This window comes from Pelophylax lessonae (assembly GCF_965119305.1).
Source record: "Pelophylax lessonae genome assembly, chromosome: 4".
In the NCBI taxonomy this organism is placed as follows: Eukaryota; Metazoa; Chordata; class Amphibia; order Anura; family Ranidae; genus Pelophylax; species Pelophylax lessonae.
The window spans coordinates 297,222,635-297,247,453 of record NC_138771.1 but is presented as its reverse complement, the minus strand read 5'-3'; the positions used below and the strand labels follow the sequence as shown (position 1 = coordinate 297,247,453).

The 24,819-nt window shown below is 45.3% G+C and overlaps 1 protein-coding gene across 1 annotated transcript in view; it reads left to right on the top strand.

Moving 5' to 3' along the window:
- NEDD1 (NEDD1 gamma-tubulin ring complex targeting factor) overlaps nt 1-24,819 on the top strand; it is a 198,654-nt gene that overhangs the window by 106,215 nt on the left and 67,620 nt on the right. The window contains exon 8 of the mRNA XM_082254862.1: nt 6,886-7,039. Coding sequence (XP_082110988.1) covers nt 6,886-7,039 — 154 coding nt within the window. The remainder of the gene's footprint in view (nt 1-6,885; nt 7,040-24,819) is intronic.

The following is a 24,819-nucleotide window of genomic DNA, read 5'->3' as shown; positions in this document are numbered from 1 at the left end:
ATGTCTCGCCGGGACGCGACGACCTGGAACGCCCTGAGTCACCGCATTCCCCTCAGCTGGCAGCACCCCCACTTCGCGTGGGAGGTGGTTTGCCCACCTGGTCCATGGTATGGTAAATAAATGTGAGCCCTTGTCCCTTTGATGGTCTTGGGGGGGATGTGGGCCCTCTCCTGGGGATAATAGAACCTGGACTTCCCGCTTGCCTGTTAAGGTACCCGGCCCTGTGCCCTGTCTCACTCTCCCATCCCCACAGGGGGCTATGTAACTGGGGCGCCTGGCGTCCTGAGGGGGTTGGCAATCGTACCTTGTTTCTTGTTGGGTCTGATTGTAGATCCTTAAAGCTTTCATTTTGGGGTGTCCCTGGCCGCATGGCACGCCGTAGGCAATGTATAATTTTTTCCCATTTACTTGTATAGGGCAGCCATTTCCCTGTGCTACCTATTTAATTGCATTGGCATCATTTTTTGTGTAGTCCTATTGAGCTACACAGGCAGCGTGACCTTTCACATCCAGGCCAAGGTCACTTCCTGTGATTCTTCTTCCTGCTGCACAGTCCGATTTAAGGAGGTTGTTTCTCTGGAGGTGGTACAGTACTGGGGTCTTTGTGGGCTTATCCCTGCACGCTCTGCTGTCAGGGCATATTTAAGGGGGACTCCGAAGATCGCTGAGATCGGCGGTGGGAACCACGATCGGCGCTTCTTAAAGTGACAATACTCCGTTTTTCTGTTTATATTGATTATGGAGTCTCAGGCTGTAAATTTACTTTCAGACCAGCTCAGTGCGACACCCAGACCGTCCGGATCGCAGTCGCTGGCCGCAATTTCAGCAGCTCTGGAAAGTCTGGCGACAAAAGTTGATTTTGTAATGAAAAAGGTTACTAGCCGAAAATGGCCACTACCTTCTCCATCTTTCGTGGGGTCCTCTGATTCGGAAGCTGATATGGTTGCCCCCTACCTGAAGGGTCGCTATCCATGCAATAAGATGGTGAAGAGGACCGGTTTTCAGCTGCAGTGCAGGAATGCGCTCTGGGGGGAAGCCCTGATTGCTTCAGTAAGGGAAACTTTAAAATTGGCAGATGAGCCCACGCCGGCAGGGACGCGGGTGTCTTTCGGCTCCCGCAAGACCCTAAAGTCGGGCAAGGTTTTTCCTTGTCCCAAGACTTTTCATGATATTGTTAATGATCAATGGCGGTGCATCAAGCACATGCTAGTAGTGCCTAAGCGCTTTAAAATGCCGGTATGCTTTTGCTGAGACGGTTTCCAACCGCTCAACGGTACCGCCTAAGATGGACCACCCGGTCTCCAGGTTGAACAAATCTACTATTGTGCCTGTGGGGGGATTCCCTGGTTTTTATGGATCTGGTGGACAGGCGGGTGGAATACCTTTCCTACCATCTTCACATGTTGGCGGGATCTATTCTAAAACCATTTTTTGTGTCTGTTTTGGTGTCAGGCGGTTACCGAGTAGATTAAGGTTCTGAAAGGGAACTTGCACCCTGACATAGTTCCCCCGGAGCTGATGGAACTCTTGGACCAGATGGTTCAGACCCTATTGTTCCTATGTGATGTGTCCCTGAAGGCGGCTCCCCTGGTGGCCAGAGTTTCTGCTGTGTTGATTGCCCTCCGTCGCATGGTTTGAAGAACTGGTCGGCTGACCAGGTTTCCAAGAAAGCCCTGACAGATCTCCCTTTTCTGGGATAGTGTTTGGCGACTTACTGGATGAGTTGATCAAGGGTCTGACTTGCGGGAAGAGTACTCTTCTTCCTCAATCCTCCAAAGGTAAAACACCCCGTGCTAAGCGGGGACCTTCCTTTACTGCTCATAGGCGTTTTTTTTTTTTTTTTCCATGCCTCCAGTGCGCAAGAAAAAGGTAAGCTGTTCAGTGCTTCTTTAGGGACTAAGAAGCACTGGGGCAAGTCCAAGGCCAGTCAGCCCTGTTCCGCAGACAAGTCCTCTTCAGCATGAAGGGGCATCCTCACCCGTTTCTGGGGTGGGGGGACGCCTGCGCTTCTTACAGGAACCCTGGACTTCCTTCGTTCAAGACAAATGGGTTAGTGAACTGATTTGTTCTAGGTACAAGATCGAATTTTGATCCCGGCCGGGCGACAGGTTTTTTCAGTCAAATCTTCGCTTGTCTCCAGAGCATTTGAAAGATCTCAGAGGCTGTGCAGGATCTCCTGGCTCAAGGAATGATTGTGCCGGTTCCCCCGCAGGAACGCTCTCAGGGTTTATATTCAAACCTGTTCACGGTGCTCAGGAGGGCAAGGTGCGTCCAATCCTGGATCTCAAGGCTCTGAACCATTTGGTGTGGGTGCAGAAGTTTTGAGTGGAGTCCATTTGGTCGGTGGTGGCGTCCTTGAATCAGGGGGATTTTCTGGGCTCCATCCATATCAACGATGCGTATCTGCACGTCCCCATATTTAAGGGGCATCAGCAATTCCTCTGCTTTACGATGGCAGAGGAGCACTTCAGTTTGTGGCGTTACCCTTTTGGTTTTGTCTCCACTCCCAGAGTTTTTACGAAGGTCCTGGCCCCGGTGCTGGCCTTGTTACGTCAGAGAGGAATTTCAGTTTTGGGATATCTGGATGATCTCCTGTTGCGAGCAGACTCTCATTCAGATCTGTTGGGCAACATCCTAATTGCAGTTCAGACCCTTCAGGAATTCGGGTGGACGATCAATTTCAGGAAATCTGCTCTGTCTTCACCCGTTTGAGTCACTTATCTGGGGCTGACTCTTGACTCTGCACTGGCAAGGGTCTTTCTCTTCTTGGAAAAGCTACAGAAGTTGTATCCACGTTCGAAGCGGTCCCATTTGCTCAGTCTCACTCAAGGCCTCTGCAGAAAGATTCTGGCAAAATGGCTGGGGTGGAGTGCTGGGCAAGCTCTGTGCCCAGGGGACTTGGGCTACAGAAGAATATTTCTTGCCAATCAATCTTCTGGAGTTGAGTGGTCAAGCTTTGCCTGTTCCAGTGGACGAGTCGGCTACGCGGGTCCCTGGTTTGGCTACAGTCGGACAATGTCACGGCTGTGGCTTACATCAATCATCAAGGGGGCACCAAGAGTGTCCTGGAGGTCAAGGAGGTGGCCGAGATACTTCTTTGGGTGGAAGACCATGTTCCGGCTGTTTTCGCAGTCCACATTCTAGGGGTGGAAAATTGGCAAGCGCATTACCTGAGTCGTCAAGTGCTGGATCAAGGGGAATGATCCCTTCATCCGAAGGCGTTTCATCTCCTGTGTCCGTTGGGGGACTCCGGACCTGGACCTGGATCTGTTTGCATCTCGCCTCTACGGGAAAGTCCAGCGTTTTGCGGCCAGGACTCGGGATCCTCTGGCTGATGCCACAGACTCCCTGTTGGCTCCTTGGAGCCAGTATAGGCTGATTTATGCCTTCCCTCTGCTCGTACTCCTCCTGCCAAGGTTTCTTCGCCGGGTGTCGGTGAAAGGCATTCCGGTCTTTCTGGTGGCACCAGACTGGCCCCGGCGGTCTTGGTACGCAGACCTGGTAAAAATGGTCGTAGATCCTCCATGGAGACTTTTTCTGCGGGGTGATCTTCGGTCTCAAGGACCAATATTCCATCCTGCTTTACGGTCGCTGGCTTTTAATGGCTTGGCTGTTGAAAGCAAGGTATTGGGGGATAGAGTAACAAATAAAGGAAAGATGGGGATGAAGATAATGAAAAGATATACTTCCTCTACAATGCCTTCGCTATATATGTGAGCATAAGCTTATTGAGGGATAGAGGCCTTTCTGACTCTAGGATTCCCACTCTTTTGAAGGCTAGGAAATCGACGTCAAGGTAGATCTATCATCGTAAGTGGAAATCGTACATTTCATGGTGTGACTAGCTGCAGCTACACCCTAGCTTGTTTTCTATAGCTAGGGTTTTGGCCTTTTTACAAAAGAGTTGAGCAGCGATTGGCTTTGGGCACTACAAGGGCCAAGTGTCGGTTTTGACTATTTACTTCCAACGTCTGTCGGCTACTAATAGCTTGATTCACACTTTTATTCAGGGGGTGCGTCATCTGGCTCCTCTGAGGAGATCCCGTTGCCTCTGTGAGATCTCAATCTGGTTTTGTCTGTAATTCAAAACCCTCCTTTTGAGAATATTAGGGAAATTTCTCTGCTTTCTTGGTCACAGAAGGATGCCTTCCTGGTGGCTATTACTTCTGCTTGCAGAGTATCTGAGTTGGCGGCGCTGTCCTGTCGTTTGCCTTATTTGGTGGTCCATGGAGATAAAGTGGTTCTCCAACCTAAGTCCTTCCTCCCAAAGTTGGTGTCGGATTTTCATCTCAATGAAGACATTGTGTTGCCTTCCTTATGTCCCAAGCCTAAGCATCCCAAGGAATTTGCCTTGCACTCTTTGGATGTGGTTCGGGCGATAAATGTTTATCTGACGGTTACGGAGTCTTTTAGGGACTTTGTCCTTACGGGCGGATCTCAAAGGTTTGGCTGCATCTGCTACGACCATATCAAGATAGATCAGGCAGTCGATTGTTCAGGCTTATTCACTCAAGAGTCAGGTTCCTCCTTTCCCTGTGACGGCGTATTCTACTAGAGCACTGAGTGTCTCTTAGGCTTTTCATCATCAGGCCTCTGTTGTACAAGTTTGTAAGGCAGCGACTTGGTAGTCTGTGCACACTTTTTCAAAATTCTACAAAGTGCATTTGTTGGCATCTTCGGATGCCTCTTTTGGCCGCAAGCTTTTGCAAGCTGCTTTTTCCTAAGAGAATGTTTTGTTACTCTTGGGGTTTTTTTCGCCTGGGTGAGCTCCTGTTTTGGTTGGGCTTAATGTTACCCAGTTGGCTAAGTTTAGCCTTTGTAGTTTACGTTACTCTGGTTGCGTTCTTCCCACCCCTCATACCTACACTGCTTTGGGACGTCCCAATGGGTAATGAGGATGGAGGCTGCATCTGTCAATGGACTTCAGAGAAACAGATTTTACGGTAAGATCTTACAAAAATCTTGTTTTTTCTGTTTTTGGTACCAGAATTTTCATTTCGGCGCACCACTACTTGAGGGGTTTTCGGTTTTATTAGGAGGGAAGAGGGGGAAGCTCCATGCTGTAACTTTAGGAAGAATTTAGTGAGATTGAGTTAGGAGAGAAGATTGTCATGTCTCTATCTCCCTTCTGGCAACCACCAAAATAAACCTAGATATACTGACCTGAGTTACTTATAAAGTAAGTTAATATAAGGGATTGTGTTGTGTAGGTAAGCCATCAATTTAAACCTGCTTACCGTATATACTCGAGTATAAGCCGACCCGAATATAAGCCGAGACCCCTAATTTTACCACAAAAAAGTGGGAAAACTTATTGACTCTAGTATAAGCCTAGGGTGGGAAATGCAGCAGCTACTGGACCCAACTGGACCACCACGAGACACAAAACAGGGGCTGCGGGCATGGTACAGGTGATGGTATAGGCATGGCACAGGTGATGGTATAGGCATGGCACAGGTGATGGTATAGGCATGGCACAGTATGTACAGTCATGGCGCAGGAGATGCAGTGCTGCGGGCATGGTACAGGAGAATGTCCTGTACCATGCCCGCAGCACAGCATGAGGAAAATGCAGGGGCTGCGGAGGAGTCTCACTTGTCGGTAAGGCACCTTTCGATTTAAAAATCGCACCACCCGGCGCCAATATGTCTACGCAAATGCGCCACCGATGCTCGGGAAAGCTCGAACACGTTCGGCTATTCCCGGGCATGCGGCACATGCGCAGTGACATGTCGGCGCCGAGCGGCGCCATTTTTAAAAAGCCAGTGAAGCCAGTGACTTGAGTATAAGCCGAGGGGAGCATTTTCATCAGTGCTCTCTTGACTGGCCTTGCAGGTCTGTGGAGATATGGAACCTCTCTCAAAACAGAACCTGAAAACAGAGGCACCACAATAATAAAATATTATCTGCCTATTTTCTTTCAGTGACTACAGGCCTTGTTAAAGTAACCCTTTAAATAAAGTGTAAAGCTTTAGTCAGATAATTAACCACAATACCTAAACATAATATAATATATAAAATTATATACAAATGTATATTTCAGCAAACAGTATAAATATTACAGTCAAACACATGCATGCATTATTACTATGCATTTATTAATAATGTAGCCTATAAAACACGTACCTTTAAAACTTCTCCCATCTGTCCTTAATACCTTTCCAGTGGTTATAGATCTTGTCCAGATTGATAGACCCATTTGCTTGTGTAGACCGGATTCTCATTAGCTGATCCAAGTGGGTGGTCTGAAGTCGGTTGCGTGAATTTGTCTTGATACGGTTCATGAGACTGAAACCGCGTTCACAGTCTGCACTAGATGCTTGAAATGTCCCGCAAATGTCAATTAACTGTGCAAGCTCTTTTCGTTTCGCCATTGCTGAGTGGATTCACATCGTCTGCGCGGTCTGAATTTGTGCTGCGCGGGACCTTCAATTAGACTGCGCATGCGTGCAGCTTAAAGGGAACATTGGCTAGGATCTGTCCTCTTCTGAATGCTGCCTGCCCTAGATTAGCGTAAGGACTTGCCATGGTGCAGGCAGACAGGCCGCTCGCCAACACAATAGCAGTGTATAATGCAATGTGTACTGCCCTAGAACATGATTCCTTGTTATGGTGCTGGTGACTGGCTTGCCCGTGCCAAGGAAATAAAAGATGCTGTTTCAGAGAAAACTGGATCCTGTGTTCATGGCAACCCTGTTTGAGATACACTGCTTAAGGGTACTGCTGTCACTGATTTCTAGTCTTACGAGATTTGTTTATGCCACTATGTGCATCTCCTCCTCCTTCATTCAATCTGGAGATCTAACGTAAAATATACCAAGAAATCAGAAATGTCAACCTAAATATTTCCTCCATTCTTATATATAATATGCTTTTTTATTTTAGTCCAGTAAGTCAAGTAAAACATCTGTGTCATCCGGTATCAACAAAAAAGCAACTTCTCTTGCTGGTGGAACACATTCATTTATAGACCTACCTGCCCAGACACAGCCAGCCACAGTGGTGGATAATAAAGTCCAGGAGATTGATGACAAATCTGGTAAGATTTATAATGTGGTTTATTGTAAAGAGACTTCTCAATACCCCTTCTGTTTTGGGTAACCTTTTTATTTCAACAGTACAGCTTGCAAACGGAGCTACATTTGTACCTGCTATGGTGTGTGTGTGCTAATTTTTTTTTCCTACAATTGTAGGGTATTAGTTAAGCCTGTACTAGTTTTAATGTTAGTGTGGTAAGGGGGCACATTGTATAAAATTGCAGTGTGTGTGTGTGAGGCAGGCCATACACTGCGCAATTTACTTTCATCAAGTTGGTGTCGGAATCTCTTCCGCAGTGCTATTGTGTTCTGCCCTTGGTGGTTGCCCAACCTGGGTGTGCTCATACATGGGTCGAAATCCAGTCAGTCTCTACTGAACCGGCTGAATTTAGATCAGTGTATAGTCTGCTTAAGACAGCTTTTACTTGTTGCCACTGCAGTGCAATGCTTAAGGCCCCTGCTGATCGCAGATCTGTACTGGTAAAATCGGGTAGGGGTGGTGCTGAAAAGAGATTGCTGCTGTGACACAGAGCTCAGTGGTCTTTACCTTTTGACCTTCTGAGGGGCACAGTTTTCAGCTGGGAATGAGAGAGCTGAAAGTGAGGGAGGGGTGTGAAAGAAAGATATTCAAAACTGATTTGGTGCACCCTCAGTTTGTCTTCCTTTTTTTTTTATACTGCAGTTGGGTGTTAAGGATTTAAAACTACAGAAACATCTTTGTGAGTTGTGTTTAAATTCAAAAAACGGTGGTTTATTTTTTTTTACTTGAAATGTAACACTGAAATTTGATGTAACACAGGGGTTGACAAATTTTCTTTGAATCTAGGAGCCAGCTAAAAAAAGTTAGGAGCCAGTTTTTCAAATCAGCTGCCCGGTGCCCAGAAAAAAAAGAAAGCAAGAAAGAAATAAAAGGGAAAGAGAAAAAAAAGAGGAGAGGGAGGTAGAGAAGGGGAGTGCGGGGGGTTAGGGGAAGGGGAGGGGGGTGAGAGAGAGAGAAGGAAAGAGAGTGAAGGGGGAGGGAGGGAGATAGAGTGAAAGTCTCAGGCAGATGTGTGTGTGTATATATGTACTACAGTGAGGTCCCCTCAGCTCTATGGTGTGTACAGAGGAATCCTCCAGAAGTGTGGCACTCCTCCACCTCCCTCACATACACACAGAAAATGGCCTGCTCTGCTCCCCCACACTCGTGTCTATGGGGGGGGGGGGCTCCCACAACTGGTCAATTAAAGGTAAACTGTGCCCCCCAGCTAATTGTAGGTGGTGCCCTTCCCTCAGCAACGGCAGGATGGCTGCTCAAGTCTGCATTCCCACCTCCCCATGGGGCTGAGGAAGCAGTGACACAGGCAGGCTGGAGCAGTGGGATGGGGAGCGGCTGACATGAAATTCTGTGCATGAAAGACTCCAGGCCTGTTGCACCATTCCCCCACCTCACACACCGCTCAGCCGCGGACCCAGCACTCTTACCTGATAGATGTGTGCCGGGTGACCGCAACGAGGAGAGCTGACAGTGGCAGAAGTCGAGCAGTGCGTCCTATGGATGTGCTGAAAGTGGAGAAGAGGCAGCCCATTCTGATTGGTCAGCGCCGTCCATGTGACTGTGCTGACCAATTAAAATGCCTCTTGTCGGTACACAGAGAATTATGGATAGGAGCCGCGGGGATTTCAAATCTCTGCATCAGCGATGCGTCGTCCCGATGCCTGACAGCAGATAGCTGAAATCCTGGCGCCTGGGGATTGTCGAGCCCTGATGTAACATATACAGATCTCACTGAATGCAGTCTTGTAATTATTATTTATTTTTTTTTTTAAAAACCCTAAGCTTCTCGTTTGAGGGACACAGAAAACTCATAATGTTGTTTAGAGGAGAATTGGACATTGGCAAACAAAAATCTGTATGCCAGGAGTTCTCGGCTCTGCTGAAAAAGAAAAAGTGTAACCCCATTTTATGTTAGTATTTTTTCTTTAATGTTGCTTCCTTTTTTTTCTTTTAACAAGATTCTTTGCTTTATTGCTGCTTCAGATGGTCTTTACGATTGGCGTTATTCAAAACATCCTTGCCTCAGGCTAGTTGTAGTGCCATCCCTGGAATGCTTTGGACTGGCTAGAATTTGCAGTGTTAGTCTAGAAGTGACCTTTGGGCAGTGGGTTCCGCATTTTCTTGACTCTGTTCAGGTAACAAGTTACCTGCGGAGCGCTTGCCGGGTGCAGAGGTATTGCCATTGCCCAAGCACTTGCCCTGTCTTTGAAGGCTCACTCACTAAGAAGGCAGTTCAGGTTCCTGCCTCCTTTGGCACAGCTGGGTGAAAAAAAAAAACGGTGGATCCTGGATCCCTGGACAGTTAAGTGTCTCTTTTATTACAGGGTTTGTAGCTGCTTACTTTTATTTACCTCTTCTCTCTCCCCCCCCCCCCCAGGGGTAACCTCCTCTTTAAGTTCAGCTTTAATTTGTTAAGGCCCATCTGAATCTGCTAGTCTTAACACTGCCATCTCCCCAGGCTGGCAATGCTGCTGTCCAAAGGTGTCCACTTTTACAGTTTTATCTAGAATGCAGACAATCAAAAACAGGACATGTTACTGGCTTGATCATTGGGGGGGAAAAAAACTGAAAACTAAGGCAGCCACCATGTCAAAGGATTGGTAAGCTGCAATATATTAACAATGTAGTTTTTTTTTTTTTTTTTTTTTGTTAAATATCACTTGAAGGATACTACTGCTATCCTTGCTGCTTAAACCCCATAAGACCTTCTTAGTCCAATCTCTCTTAGTCTGTCTGTTATGGTGACTATCTTCATCCTGAAAAGCAAGGATCAAGTAGATAAAAGGTTAGAAGATCCTTTTATGACCAGTGTTTCTTGGCAAGCCAGTTGTGACCTGTGCTTTTCTCCATGGTCATCTGCTAAAACCTGGCTGTCTGGACTCAGGCCAGAGACCGTAGCATCCAATCTAGATGATTCCATCGGTTCACCATCACCTAGTACTTCTACCTTTGGCCTTCAATTGCATGAAGAGCTTGGGGGATATTTTGGCTCCAGTGGTAGTCAGCAGATTTTCTGTGCAAGAAACACCTCAAGCGGTTGCTTTTTGAGGGAGAAGCCTGAAAAGTCACTCCTTGGTACATTAAGGAAATCACAAGGATAAGCATATACAGTTCCCCAAAAGGCTTATGCTTTTACTGCCTTCTATTCCTGTGTTTAGGAGAAAGGTTTCTTTTGTCACTCTGACCTCTGGCTCTCCAAAACTAAGCCTGAAACACACTTTTGTCAGAAGACGGGTTTCTCCAAGCCCTATTCTCAGAGATTGGGTGTCCCTACTTGGGGGGGGGGGGGTCCATCTGTCCTTTGTGTTCTACCTTCCAGTCCAAAGAAATCTCCAATTGTTTGGATTCATTCTTTTGTATCAATTGACCCTTTTTAGATTGTAAGCTCTAACGAGCAGAGCCCTCTGATTCCTCTTGTTACAAATTGTATTGTAACTGTAATGTCTGCCTTCATTTTGTTAAGCGCTGCGCAAACTGTTGGCGCTATATAAATCCTGTATAATAATAATTCCGTAATAATGTGATAAATATGTTGCTCTGCACCAAACTACACTGTCCAAGTGAATCCTGTGTAATTCAAATATGAAACAACATAAAGTCCAAAATGGTGTAACAGAAAACAGGAGAAAACTCATGTATTCAAAAAACTCTCAATTCAAAAAGAGATCCCTTCACCACGTTTTAGTCACCAACATCAAAGGTCAAGATGTACTCTTACTGAAGAGTATGGACCCTCTATTATGGAAGGTCACATACGCTTAGGTATATACTCCACTAGTGGTCCGCCATGGGAGACCTAAATCTACAGCACCCAGAAGGTTAATGGGCAACTCCAGCTCTTTAACCACTTAAGGACCAAGCCTATTCCTGACATGTATTTACAAGTTAATATCCATATTTGTTTTCCTAGAAAATTGCATGTATGTGTGTATGTGTATATGTATATCTGAGGATCTGAAAAAAAGAATTGTTGCTCCACATAAAGATAGCCTAGGTTATAAGAAGATTGCCAATAATCTTCTATTTACAAAAATGTGAGGGGTGTACTCACTTTTGTGAGATACTGTATATTCTACCACTATTCCCAAACTTTAGATCCGCCTAGCCTGTAGATCCCTCTGTACTAATTCACAATGTAATATGGGGAATTTTAGAGAAAAAGTTTGAAGCGAAGAGCTTCATTCAATCCTGGGTACTTTGTGGCTGACACATTAAATATCCATTTAGTTTCTCGTTGTAAGAGTAACTTATCTACATCACCTCCATTTTAATTTCTGGGGATATACTCCAAGGCGAGAAATCTCATCTTGGTGACCTCAAATTGGTGGTATAAACCCATATGACCACTTATTGGACTTTCAGATTTCTTTTTAGAGACCAGTTTTACGTGGTCCCTGATTCTATGGAAGAATGGCCTCTTTGTTTTGCCTACATAGAAAATGCCACACTCATGTAGTATACAATGCCCACAGACTGAATCTATACATTCTGCCATTAGGCAACATAATTTGTTGTGCTTTCCATATATATATAGGCAGAAATTACGATTTCTACATGGCAAAGTACCAGTGATTTTAGGACATTCTTTCTTGCATAGAGCGGAGTAGTGGCTGTGAACTAATTGGTCTTTTAGAGAGCCAGATCTCCTAAAAGTTATTTCTGGATAATTTTTTGTGTCTAGAGATTGTATCTTCTGCTTCCAAGAGTGTACCAAAATTTGCTCATAATTTTGCTAACTTGACAGTGTTGTCCAGAGTAGCGTGTGATAAGTTTTACACTTTGACTTTCCGTTCTCATATTTTGTTTATGTATAAGGGAGTTTCTGTCTTGGACATGGATAGGCCTTCTTTTAAGGATAATCTGCTATATCCCCTATCTAACAAACGTCCCTGTAATGCTTTGGCCTCAGCTTCATAGTCCTCTTGTCTGGAGCAATTTTGCTTCAGACGAAGATATTGGCTGAAGGGTATACTTGACATGAGAGGTGCCGGATGGGAGCTATTTGCATTGAGAATGGTATTACCTGATGGTTTCCTGTAAAGAGTAGATCCCAGGTTTTCTTCATCGTTTTGTGTAAATTTATGATTTGTTGATAAGTCATTGTAAATTTTAGATTCTAGTTTTCAATGCTTTCAAATTTATAACTATCAGTTCTTCCAGGGAGCCTGTTCGAATAGGGAAAATATCATACATGAATCTTTTCCATATTGGGATTTTGCTTAGGTGATCTTGTAGATCATCCCTTGAAAAAGATCCTGCTCCCAACCCCCCCAGGTACTCATTCGTATACAATGGGGCACAACAAGCCCTTATCGCTGCTCCCTGCACCTGGAGGTAGTAAGAGTAACATGAAAACATTGTTGGTCTACATAAACTGTAGCAGGCTTAAAATAAACTGGTTATAAGGTCTGCTGAGATACCACGTTCTAATATGAAGCTCTCCACAACCCTCATCCCCCAATCATGGGGGATGGAGTTGTCAAGGGCCTCCGTGTCAATTGCTATCAACCAAGCTCCCTTAAGGGCTGGAATCAGATCTCTAGTGTCTGGATATGTTAATTAAGAGCCTTTACATGAGATCTCAAATAATCATCAATTGGCTGGCGGATTCAGCCAGACAGCCATTCCCAGACACTTTAATTCAAATTTATCTATTTTTCATGTGGGGCAGAAGATCAATCCCAAAGACAGCACCTGTATTTGTTCTTTTGTCATGATCTGTGAAGAAAAATTAATTTGAGTGTGTCTGACTCTGAGGTGTTTTTGACTCCAATGTTTCCGTATTTGGGGTCCATTGTTGCCAGTGGTAAAAAAAAAAAAAAAATTGTGCAGTTCGTACATCTCCACTCATGCAGTTAGTGCTAAACTGACTTACCTTAGGTAAAGTAGGTGTCTGAAAAGAAGACAGAAGTTGCTATAGCCGCATTATCAAGATTTGCAGATAGTTTGAGAAGGTGTCATATTAGAAGTCTGAGAGCGAGAAATATTTTGTGTTCGTGCTGGAACAGAAGTGCGCTTAGGTACCGGTCATTTGAAGACCTTCCCCTTCTTTCGTACATTTGTGTGATCCCTTACCTTTAAAAGATTGGTGATGTGTGGTAGCCTGTAGAGAGGATATAGAGGACAAGGATGAACCATCAGAATCATTTGAATCAGCAGTCAGTTACTTGTTGCCCCAAATTTCTTTTAAAGTTGCAACGTTTTCTATCTCCATCTTGTGACCATCTATAGGCCTCATTAGAGTCCTAGGCAAGTTTTGTTTTGAGCTAACTTTTTGTTTGGTTTTTAAGAGGTCACCCATAAAAGACTCTGAATGTCTCTTCAAGGTTCCCTCCTGCTGGACAAAGCTGAGATCTGGTACTAGGTTGACCTTATAAAAATGTTATTTCTCAGATAAGTTTTTTTTCGCTCGACCGGTTTTGTCGCAATAGGATTTCTTCCAGGGCATTAACATCACATCCTGTCATCGCCCTAAATGGTGAATTTAAACAGCCAAGCCTTGCTTTCACCACCGTAGCCCTGTTGCTCAATAGGCATCCACGCCTCATTCCTATAGCAGAAGCAACCAAGCCTCGCTTTCATATGTGGAAATATGGTACAAAAATGAACATAGCACCGCCCTGACCGGAGGTAAGCTGGATGTCCCCAATTGAAGAAAAAAGGACTGGACATCTATGTTGTCCACATAATACAGGTAAACAGTGGCTGCAAAAGGCAAAAGTTGGACTTAAGCTGAAAACAAGATACAAGAACATCAAAAGCAGATGTAATACATGCTTGATCAAACAGACTAAAATCTTTTTAAATTGCTAAAAATTGTTAGCCCTAAAATACAGCATCCTAATGTCAAATTAAAAATTTGAGAGGTTTTCGGAATTATTAATAAAATGTTAACATCCCAGTCCACATTTAAACTATAGAGAGTAAACTTTTAGACAAATCAATTTGGTTTCCATTTTTGAAAGCTCACTTATAGGGATGCACCGAAATAAAAATTCTGAGCCGAAACAGAAACCGAAAACTCAGGATGCCTTTGGCCGAAAATGATTTTTTTTGCCCCAAATGATTTTAAAATAGTTTATTTGCACTTATCTGATAGAGCTGAAGCGTCTGATATTTGACCACAAATGTATTCAGTTATTCCCTCTTTCCTGTCATATGACAGGAGCCTGCACAGTTCTACCTTGCTTCCTGTAACACTGAGATCAGGCAATCAATGACACACAGGCGGGTCCTAGGCAACCACATTCTCCCTCATCTCAGATCGATAGCCTGCTGCTGGCACTGAAAACCTAAACACAGAATCAGCTGTGATTGGGCCCTCCGGCTTCCTTGTGAGGAGCATCATATCTGCCCCCGGGACAGAAACCACCCCGCCTGCTGTAATCCATCCCCGGCACCCCTTGGGCTCATCCGCGTGACACCCTGTCCTGCCCGGCCCGTTCTAAACACCTGACACAAGGAAAAGTTCCGTACAGCATCCAAACAGAGGCCGAATGGGCAGAGCTAACCACAGGGGGGGGGGGGCATTTTGGAAGGGGTCGCATAGAAAAAGACTGGATCTGCCTACCAGTAATCCATGAGGGTGAGGCAGGGAAGGACTAGGTAGGGAAGGGCGGAGACTAGCACTCCGTGCTGGGATCCAGGAAGGGGCGTCTGTTCGCATATGATGCACCATTAAAGTGAAAGTTGCTGCTGCGACGGCCATTAATTTTCGTCATATATGACACGTTTTCGTCCAAAATGGGAAAGGCCCATTTTCGTCCGCCGAAATTTCTGTGCACCACTACTCCTATTTTGGGACTACCTCTTCAGTGTGGGACAAAATTATCAATTCTCATGAAGAGGGTCCCCATAGGTTCTCTACCATGTACAAAGTCATAGTTTCATGAGACACTAATTCTTGTATCCCTTCCTGATATTAGTGATATGTTTGTTTAATCTAAAGTTCGGTGCCAGAGTGGTACAATGTATTGTTATCCACAAGTTCACCGGAGTAAGTAACCTACATGAGTGGTACGTACAAGTATTAAATGGTTTGACAGCATATGTCCTAGAGGTGGTCTTGGAAGAGAATTCTAGCATTTTCTTAGTTTTACATTTAATAAGATGGCATACCTGACATCTTCCACATTTGTAATACCCAACATAAATGTGTAAGAAAGAGGATCTAGAGGTGAGGTTAGGAATGTTTTAGACAACCCTATCCTTCAGGGAGGCCGCACCTCTGTAGATAACTGAAGGTTTGGGCAGAAGTAGATTGGCCAAAACTGTTTTTACAAAAAAAAAAAATGTGCCAAGGTTTTTGCATTAAGTGTTTAATGGCGCGATGTTGGGACAAGTAAGATGTGAATAATGAAAACCCAAAGGTGTCATTGTTCATGACCTCTTTCGGGCTATCAGTAATGTGTTTCTAACAACACTCTTAACCTTTTCTAAAACTTTCTCCAGAGACAAAGGGTTCTATACCTTCTCTACAAATCTGAGTGAGGACAGAGGCCTGTTTACAAAAATCCTCAATGTTCGTACAATTCCGTCTGATTCAGATAAACTGTCCCATGGGGGCTCCTCTCAACCATGACCAGTGGTGACAACTGTCCCTTGAAATTTATGCATTTCACTCTGTGGCCTTGAAGTGGATGGAGGTGGGTAAAGTATGCCCCCCTCCACCCTAATCTCCAGGTTCAAAACATAAATTTGTTTTTGGCTCATCTCGGAATTGAGAATAATCCCTGTCATTGTGATTTAGAGAATCCAAACATTCTACCAATGAGGCAGAGTCACCCTTCCCCAGGAGGAGGTCATCTATGTAACGAGCCAACTGGCCCAATTCTTTCTTGGGCATAGATGACATCCTCCTCCAGCAAACCAGGTTTTCATGACCTTTGGGCAATAGCTAATTGGTGTCCTTGGAAAGATTGGTACCAATAAAGATTTTTTTTATTTATGACCACTTGTTTAAGCCTCTGTTGATTTTCTCAAGCTCTCGCTTATAGATTATCACTGGGTCCCTTCTCAAGGGAACATGGGTATCCTGATCACTTAGCATGTTATATATGCATTAGGGATAGACCGATTATCGGCAAGGCGGCTGATATGCACTTTCCCCAATATATCGGTATCGGCTCCGGAGCTGGGCCGATATTGCCGATAATTTTGTGACGTCATTATGCCTTCTTAGGCCTCCTCCCTCACCTTGGACAGCCTCTCCTGGAGTCGGGACTAATCTTGCGGGAGTCTATCACAGCCATACACCCACCCACAGCAGCCCGATGCCATCCAGCCAGCTAGCCACTCACAGGCCCTGTGCCAGCCAGCCACAGGCCCTGTACCAGCCAGCCACCCACAGGCCCTGTACCAGCCAGCCACCACAGGGTGCCAGCCAGCCACTCACCACAGGTTGCCAGACAGCCAGCCACCCACCACAGGGTGCCAGCAAGCCAGCCATTAAGCATTAAACAAAAACTAACATGTTCAGTGCCAGATTTGTGTCAAAAATTCTTTATTTTTCAAAACTTTAAATGTACTAAATATCGGCCCATGTCGGCCGATATCGATACGTTGTGACCAAAATAGTGGTATCGGTCTAGCCCTAATATGCATTTTTGTCCAATATTACTATCCCCCCTCCCTTAACTGCCGGTCTGATCACAAGATCCTTGTGATCACACAGCTGTTGTAATCCTGTTTCTAAGTGGGACTGCATTTTAAAGTTCTTCACTGACCCAATCTAGATCTCTTAAGACAACATCTCTGAATACCCTCATAGAGGAAGCCATTCCCCCAGGGGGGGTTAAACAGCATTAGAGAGGTTTGATTATTGTATACCTGTGGATATCGGTCTCCCTTTTGTAATAGGGTTAGAAGCAATGTATCTTTTTAATTAATTTTAAATATGTACTTTGCACATCCATAAAAATTTGAAATTTATTAAATTTCTTAGGAGGAGTGAACTTAAGGCCCTTATCCAGAAATTCTCATTCTTCATCTGTAAGGGTCTTAGAGCTCAGGTTAAAAATGTATTTTTCGCTTGAACTCTTTCCCCCCCCCCCCCCCCCCCATGTCTCTTTTGGTCTCACATTTTTTTTTTGGTATTGGGCCCTGTTGGGGAAAAAACCCTTGAAAGGGTCTCCCTGGGGTGCCTGGGCCATAAGTTATTAGATGGTCTGGTACCCAACTGAATATGGGTAGCCCCTTGGTCCACCATTAGGATATGGTTGACGCTGGTTCCCAAAATTTAGAGGACCAGGACCTGACTGATAGTTTTGGTAATTGGAACCATAACTAGATAGTCTCTGACCCCCCCTATGTTGTTGCTTTCGGGACCTATGTCCCTGTCCATAATTAATCTGTCCCTGGGGATAATGAAACCTGGGATCCTCCTTATTGAGGGGTTCAAATCTGTTAACAGCAATGTTTAAAGCTATTCTATTGAGCACGTTCATCCCTAAAAAATCTCTCCCCGCTGCTAGCACGAGAGTAAAGGGTTATCTGGGGGGTGAATTTTCAGGTCGTTGTCTCAGTTATATACTGGAGATAAGGATAGAAGGGTCTATTTTTGTTCCTTCCCCTTGGGGACCTTTGGTTAGGCCTCCAATCCTGCCTCTGTGGGACTTGGGTCCAGTTACCTGGGTTACTCACCCTATTATCCTCTCCTTCTGTAAGGGGAGGCATATTAGGGTTGTCTCCTCCCACTTTTTCCAATGCTAATTTACTTTGCCATTCAATCACAATTCCTGTTTGATAATCTGCAATATCCCTATTGTATTTGAACGTCTTCTTAGTATTTTCATCGCTCTCTTCCTTTTCCAGGATTTTCTTTAAACCAGTAGAGCGTTCCTTATATTCCTCGCTATCTTTGTAAGGGAGCAATTTTTCTTTTATCTGGGAATCCAGAAAGCTTCTGCTTTTTCGTATCCTTTTTAAAAAAATTTCAAAAGCCCCAAACCGGCTTCATATTTGAACCAGTTATCCAACTGTACTCCCTTTTGATGGCTGACTTACCATCTTAGGCTCCTGGGTACCATGTCCTGTGAGATATACTGCTCAGAAAAGACTTTCTCTGGGCATGTATCTCAGAAGCCCTAAGATTATTTAATCAGACAAAAAAAAAAAAAAAAGAAAAACTCCTAGGTCATTGTCACCCCCCTGTTAGGTTAATACCGAAAGTATTTTTGTATTCTTTCTCGTGGCTCTAAAATAAAATACATCGATAATAACAATAATACCAAAAGTCCCTTGAGTAACTATACCCTGAAGATGTGAATTATCAAATAAATCTTTCACAGCTGCAATATTGCATGAAGGGGGTTGGCAGGACTTTAGATGAGGTGCAAGAAAACATTCACCTCCATCCCTAAATCTGAGAATAAGAAAGGGGGGGGAGTTTGGGACTTTAAATGATTTACAATACTGTTACAATAATGTAAACCGTTACAATAATCAGTATTTTCAGTAGGATCTTGGTGTATATACATGAATTGCTTTTATGTTATACTGTGTGTGTGTATGTATATGTGTGTGTGTGTATATATATATATATATATATATCTCGCAAAAGTGAGTACACCCCTCACATTTTTCTAATTATTTTATTTTATCTTTTCATGTGACAACACTGAAGAAATTACACTTTGCTACATTGTAAAGTAGTGAGTGTCAATCTTGTATAACAGTGTAAATTTGCTGTCCCCTCAAAATAACTCAACACACAGCCATTAATGTCCAAACTGCTGGCAACAAAAGTGAGTACACCCCTAAGTGGAAATGTCCAAATATGGCCCAAAGTGTCAATATTTTGTGTGGCCACCATTATTTTCCAGCACTGCCTTAACCCTCTTGGGCATGAAATTCACCAGAGCTTCACAGGTTGCCACTGGAGTCCTCTTCCACTCCTCCATGACATCACAAATCTGGTGGATGTTAGAGACCGTGCGCTCCTCCACCTTCTGCTGGAGGATGCCCCACAGATGCTCAATAAGGTTTAGGTCAGGAGACATGCTTGGCCAGTCTATCATCTTTACCCTCCGCTTCTTTAGCAAGGCAGTGGTCATCTTGGAGGTGTGTTTGGGGTCGTTATTATGTTGAAATACTGAACTGCCGCCCAGTCTCCGAAGAGAGGGGATCGTGCTCTGCTTCAGTATGTCACAGTACATGTTGGCATTCATGGTTCCCTCAATGAACTGTAGCTCCCCAGTGCCGGCAGCACTCATGCAGCCCCATATCATGACACTCCCGCATCCATGCTTGACTGTAGGCAAGACACTTGTCTTTGTACTCCTCACCTGGTTGCCGCCACACATGCTTGACACCATCTGAACCAAAAAAGTTTATTTTGGTCTCCTCAGACCACAGGACATGGTTCCAGTAATCCATGTCCTTACTCTGCTTGTCTTCATCAAACTGTTTGCGGCCTTTCTTGTGTAGCATCTTTAGAGCAGGCTTCCTTCTGGGACAGCAGCCATGCAGACCAATTTGATGCAGTGTGCGGCGTATGGTCTGAGCACTGACAGGCTGACCCCCACCCCTTCAACCTCTGCAGCAATGCTGGCAGCGCTCATATGTCTTATTTCCCAAAGACAACCTCTGGATATGACGCTGAGCATGTGCACTCAACTTCTTTGGTCGACCATGGCGAGGCCTGTTCTGGGTGGAACCTGTCCTGTTAAACCATTGTATGATCTTGGCCATCGTGCTGCAGCTCAGTTTCAGGGTCTTGGCAATCTTCTTATAGCCTAGGCAATCTTTATGTACAGCAACAATTATTTTGTTCAGATCCTCAGAGTTCTTTGCCATGAGGTGCCATGTTGAACTTCCAGTGACCAGTATGAGAGAGTGATAACACCAAATTTATCACACCTGCTCCTTATTCACACCGGTGAGGGAAAATTTCGAATTGGGCCTAATTTGTACATTTTTACTTAGGGGTGTATTCACTTTTTTTGCCAGCAGTTTAGACATTAATGGCTGTGTTGCGTTATTTTGAATGGACAGCAAATTTACGCTGTTATACAAGCTGTACACTCACTACTTTACATTGTAGCAAAGTGTCATTTCTTCAGTGTTGTCACATGAAAAGATATAAAAAATATATTTAGAAAAATGTGAGGTGTGTACTCACTTTTGTGAGATACTGTGTGTGTGTGTATATGTATGTGTATATGTATGTGTGTGTGTGTGTGTGTGTGTATATGTATATGTATATATATATATATATATATATATATATATATATATATATATATAATGTGTATTAAACAACATCTTTGTTTGTAAAAATTGCAATATGTCATGCTTTATGTCAATATCAACAATTATGTTTACCTAATTTTCCAAGCTGTGGGCCATATGTCTCATTTAAAGTCCCAAACTCCCCCTTTCTTATTCACAGCTGCAATTTCTCTATCGCTCATTGACAGACGTAGTCTTCTTGATTCTCAAGAGCTGGGTTATGTTGTCTCCGCAGGAGTAGGACTAGGCAGAATGACAAAACGTTCTGGCTCCACCCTAGGGGGCAGTCCCTGAGGGTATATCCTCCCTCTCTCTGCTACAGGGAATCAGTTTTTTTTTCTGTCTAGTCAGGAGTAAGGACCTAAGTTCCTTGCTGGGATCTTTTGGTCCTGGCAAGACTTTTTTTCTTTAAGAAAAAGACATTTTTTAGGTAGTTTTCTCCAGTGTTTTTTTCCTGTGAGATCTTCAAGCAAAAATGCCGGACTGGGCGACACTTGTGGTCACCCCAGCCGGCCTACGAGCGCGTGCAGACCAGGCATTGCGCTTGGTCGGCCGCGACATATTCAAGTAAGTATGCGGGGCCGGGCGACGGGCTGGATGTGAGATCCAGTGGTCACCCCGGTTTCTGCCTAAAAAGCGCGTGCAGACCAGTGCGCTGAGTCAGCCGCGACGGAGTCCCAGTAAAGGGACTGACTTTGCGAGTTAAAAGCTCGCTTGGACGCCAGGACCAGAGAGTCGAGGCGTCCACAAACCCCCACCTCGGTGGAGAGGGTATTATGAAGAGAGGGTGCCTGTCGGTTCGGTATGGTGAGTAAAACGTTCCCTTTTTTCCTCATTATGAGGCAGTATATATTATGGGCCCCTCCATATATGGTCAGTATATATCTGACACTTACAAGTCCCCCTTGTAATACAGCATGTGTTTGTGGGAAGTGGACTTGGTTCAAGAGCTAACACTCTACCCAGCAGACTGTAACATTACAGCAAACATAGGAGGTATAATCCTACCTTATGTGCAGTGTATCTCTGTAGATCCATATGTCACCTCTCAGCAGAGTGCAGGTGGATGTGCTGGGAAGACGATATCGGCGGTCCGCCGCCATTTTGCCGTAGACCGAATGCATGTATGTCCTCAGGTCACGTCGGCCGCCATGTTTTTGGAGTCTTATGTCTCTTCTATGGGGGCGGCCATGTTTTGTGAGCCCAGCTTCCTCGTGGAGGGCTGGGAACGTCGGAAGACGTACACAGGGGGCGGAGCCACGCCTTCTGCCCGGGAAAAAGCAAACAGCTCCTTCCAGTCTGTAAAGACAGACGCTGGCTGCAGTTTGTTGGAAACTGCACTGCATCGGTTGGTGAGCCTTGGGGGTCCCTCTCTCTCTCTTTGGGATCGAGAAGCAGGTACTCTGAGGGGCGCTATTGCGCTAGGGGGAGACACATAAAAAAAAAAAAAAAAAAAAAAGTTTTTTTGTTTATTGCTGGCAAAAGTGTCCTGTATTAACATGGACCCTGCCACTCATGTATCTCCTCCGGATCCCCTCGAGGGGTCTGCGGGATCCTCCAGCACCCCATTGACAATTGAATCTTTGTCAGCCATTATGGAAACTTTTGTGTCCCGGGTGGAAGTGGCTTGTCAGGGACAGGGCGCAAGAAAGCGACCCCCGCCTAACCCCTTATTATCTGAAACCTCGGATTCAGACTCTGAGCCTATTTCTGCAGTTGCAGGTACTTCATCTGGTATTGGTGTCTCGGGTCCTGTCTCTTCAGACAGTGAGGAGGATGTTTCGGCATCTGCCATAGCCCGAGAGGAAGCGTTGGTAAACGCACTCATTGTATCTGTTCAAGAGACTTTAAGGTTACAGGGTATTCCATCAGAAATAGCTGAAACTGAGATCCCTTTTGGGACTAAAAAGCGCATCAAAGTGGCAAAGGTTTTTCCATTGCCCAAATGTTTTGGCAATCCAATCGATGAAGAATGGCGTCTGCCAAAACGCACTTTTAATATTTCCAAACGCATTGACAGGCGTTATCCGTTTGAGGAAACCCTTATTAAGAAATGGACAGAACCACCTGTGGTGGATTCACCTATTGCTAGATTGAATAAAGCCACGGTTATTCCTTTAGAAGACGCTCCGTCTTTTAAAGATCCAGTGGATCGCAAGATAGAAGCTATGTCTCGCACCATGTTTTCCTTGATTGGATCAGCTTTCAGGCCAATAATTGCTATTGGTCTGGTTTCGCAGGCTGTAACTGAATGGACCAAGTGGTTACGCCGGGACTTAGATGAAGTCCCTCAGGCGGTATCAGATTTGTTGGAACAAATGATACAGGGGTTACAGTTTGTATGTGATGCGGCGTTAGACGCCACTCCATTAATGGCGCGAGCATCAGTCTCAGCAGTGGTTCTCAGGCGTACACTGTGGCTAAAAGGTTGGATAGCCGACCAAGGTTCCAAAAAAGCATTGGCTAATATCCCCTTTTCAGGAGAACGTCTATTTGGAGCCAACTTAGATGAGATCATTAAGGATCTCACCGGTGGAAAAAGCACCTTTTTACCGCAAAATTTTAAAGGTAGAGGAACTCGTCAAAGACGAGGGCCTTCTTTTTCTGCTCACAAGAGGTTTTTTCGTCCAGCGGGTGAAAAAACTAAGTCCTCCAAGGTTCCTACAGGAGGCGTCAGGGGTCGTTGGTCGGGCAAGCAAAAGCCCGCCCCCTCCAGACCTGAAGATAAACCATCCAAAGCCTGAAGGTGCGCCCCCACCCATAACTGGGGTGGGGGGACGTCTTCGCCGGTTCCCGGATCCATGGCTTTCCAGAATCCCGGACAAATGGGTTTGCGAAGTCATAAAGTCAGGGTACAAGATCGAGTTTCGATCTCTCCCACCGGCGCGATTCTTCCCTTCCAATATCCGACTATCTCCGGATCGTCTAGAAGATCTGCGGAGAGCAGTCACAGATCTACTACAACAAGGAGTGGTAGTCCACGTTCCTTGGACAGAACGGTTTCAAGGGTTTTATTCAAACCTGTTTACAATACCCAGGAAAGAGGGCAAAGTGCGTCCAATTCTGGACTTAAGAGCACTCAATTCTTTCGTCAACATAAGAAGATTCAGAATGGAGTCCATTCGCACGGTAGCAGCCTTCCTGCATCCAGGGGATGTCCTAGCGTCCATAGACATCAAGGACGCCTATCTTCACATTCCCATTTTCGCAGGACATCAGCGTTTTCTACGCTTTTCCGTAGAGGAGAACCACTATCAGTTTGTGGCGTTACCTTTCGGTCTCGCCACGGCTCCGCGGGTCTTCACAAAAGTGTTGGCCCCAATGTTGGCACTTCTTCGCCAAAGAGGTATATCGATTCTAGGTTACCTAGATGATCTTCTGCTTCATGCAGAGTCTCCTCAGACCTTGCTACAAAACATAGAAATTACTATGATTTCTTTACAGGAATTCGGGTGGCTGGTGAACCAGCAAAAGTCTTTTCTGGTTCCCACCCAGAGGCTCGAATATCTGGGTCTAATTCTAGACACAGTCAGGACAAGAGTGTTTCTTCCGGTAGGGAAACTTCGAAAGATTCAATCAGCAGTCCAGTTGTTACTGTCCAACAGCTGGTCTTCCCTTCGGACTTGCATGAGAGTTCTGGGGTTGATGGTGGCTTCATTCGAAGCAGTCCCATTTGCCCAGTCCCATACCCGAATTCTTCAGCAAGAGATTCTCCTCAGATGGAATCGGAATCCGGAATCCCTGGACAATCATATACGATTGAGCAAACAGACCAGAGAGTCTCTGGTTTGGTGGCTTCGGTCTCCAATGCTCAGCCAGGGAAAGTCATTTCTGCCAATATATTGGATGATAGTGACCACGGATGCCAGTCTATCCGGATGGGGAGGAATTCTCGGTCAATTATCTGCCCAGGGACTTTGGTCCCCGGAAGAATCCAGATTACCGATAAATGTATTGGAACTGAGAGCGATCAGACTTTGTCTGATTCACTGGACCGAGCAGCTCCAGGGCAGCCCGGTTCGGATCCAGTCGGACAATGCCACGGCCGTGGCTTATGTCAATCACCAGGGGGGCACCAAGAGTGTCCGAGCGGCCAAAGAAGTGGCTTGCATTCTTCGCTGGGCGGAACGATTTGTTCCAGCAATCTCTGCAGTGTTCATTCCGGGGGTGGAGAATTGGCAGGCAGATTATCTCAGCCGTCAGACCCTGGATCAGGGGGAATGGTCCCTCCATCCAGACGTTTTCCACCAGTTGTGCCTTCGGTGGGGCACCCCGGATGTGGATCTGTTGGCATCACGATTCAACAGGAAAGTTCAGAGATTCGTGGCTCGCTCCCGCGATCCTCTAGCAGAAACCGCAGACGCACTGATCGCCCCGTGGGGGCAATACCAGCTAATATATGCCTTCCCTCCTCTCGCGTTACTGCCAAGACTTCTTCGCAGGGTAGAGGAGGAAGGAATCCCAGTAATCCTGGTAGCTCCGGACTGGCCTCGTCGAGCTTGGTATGCCGACATG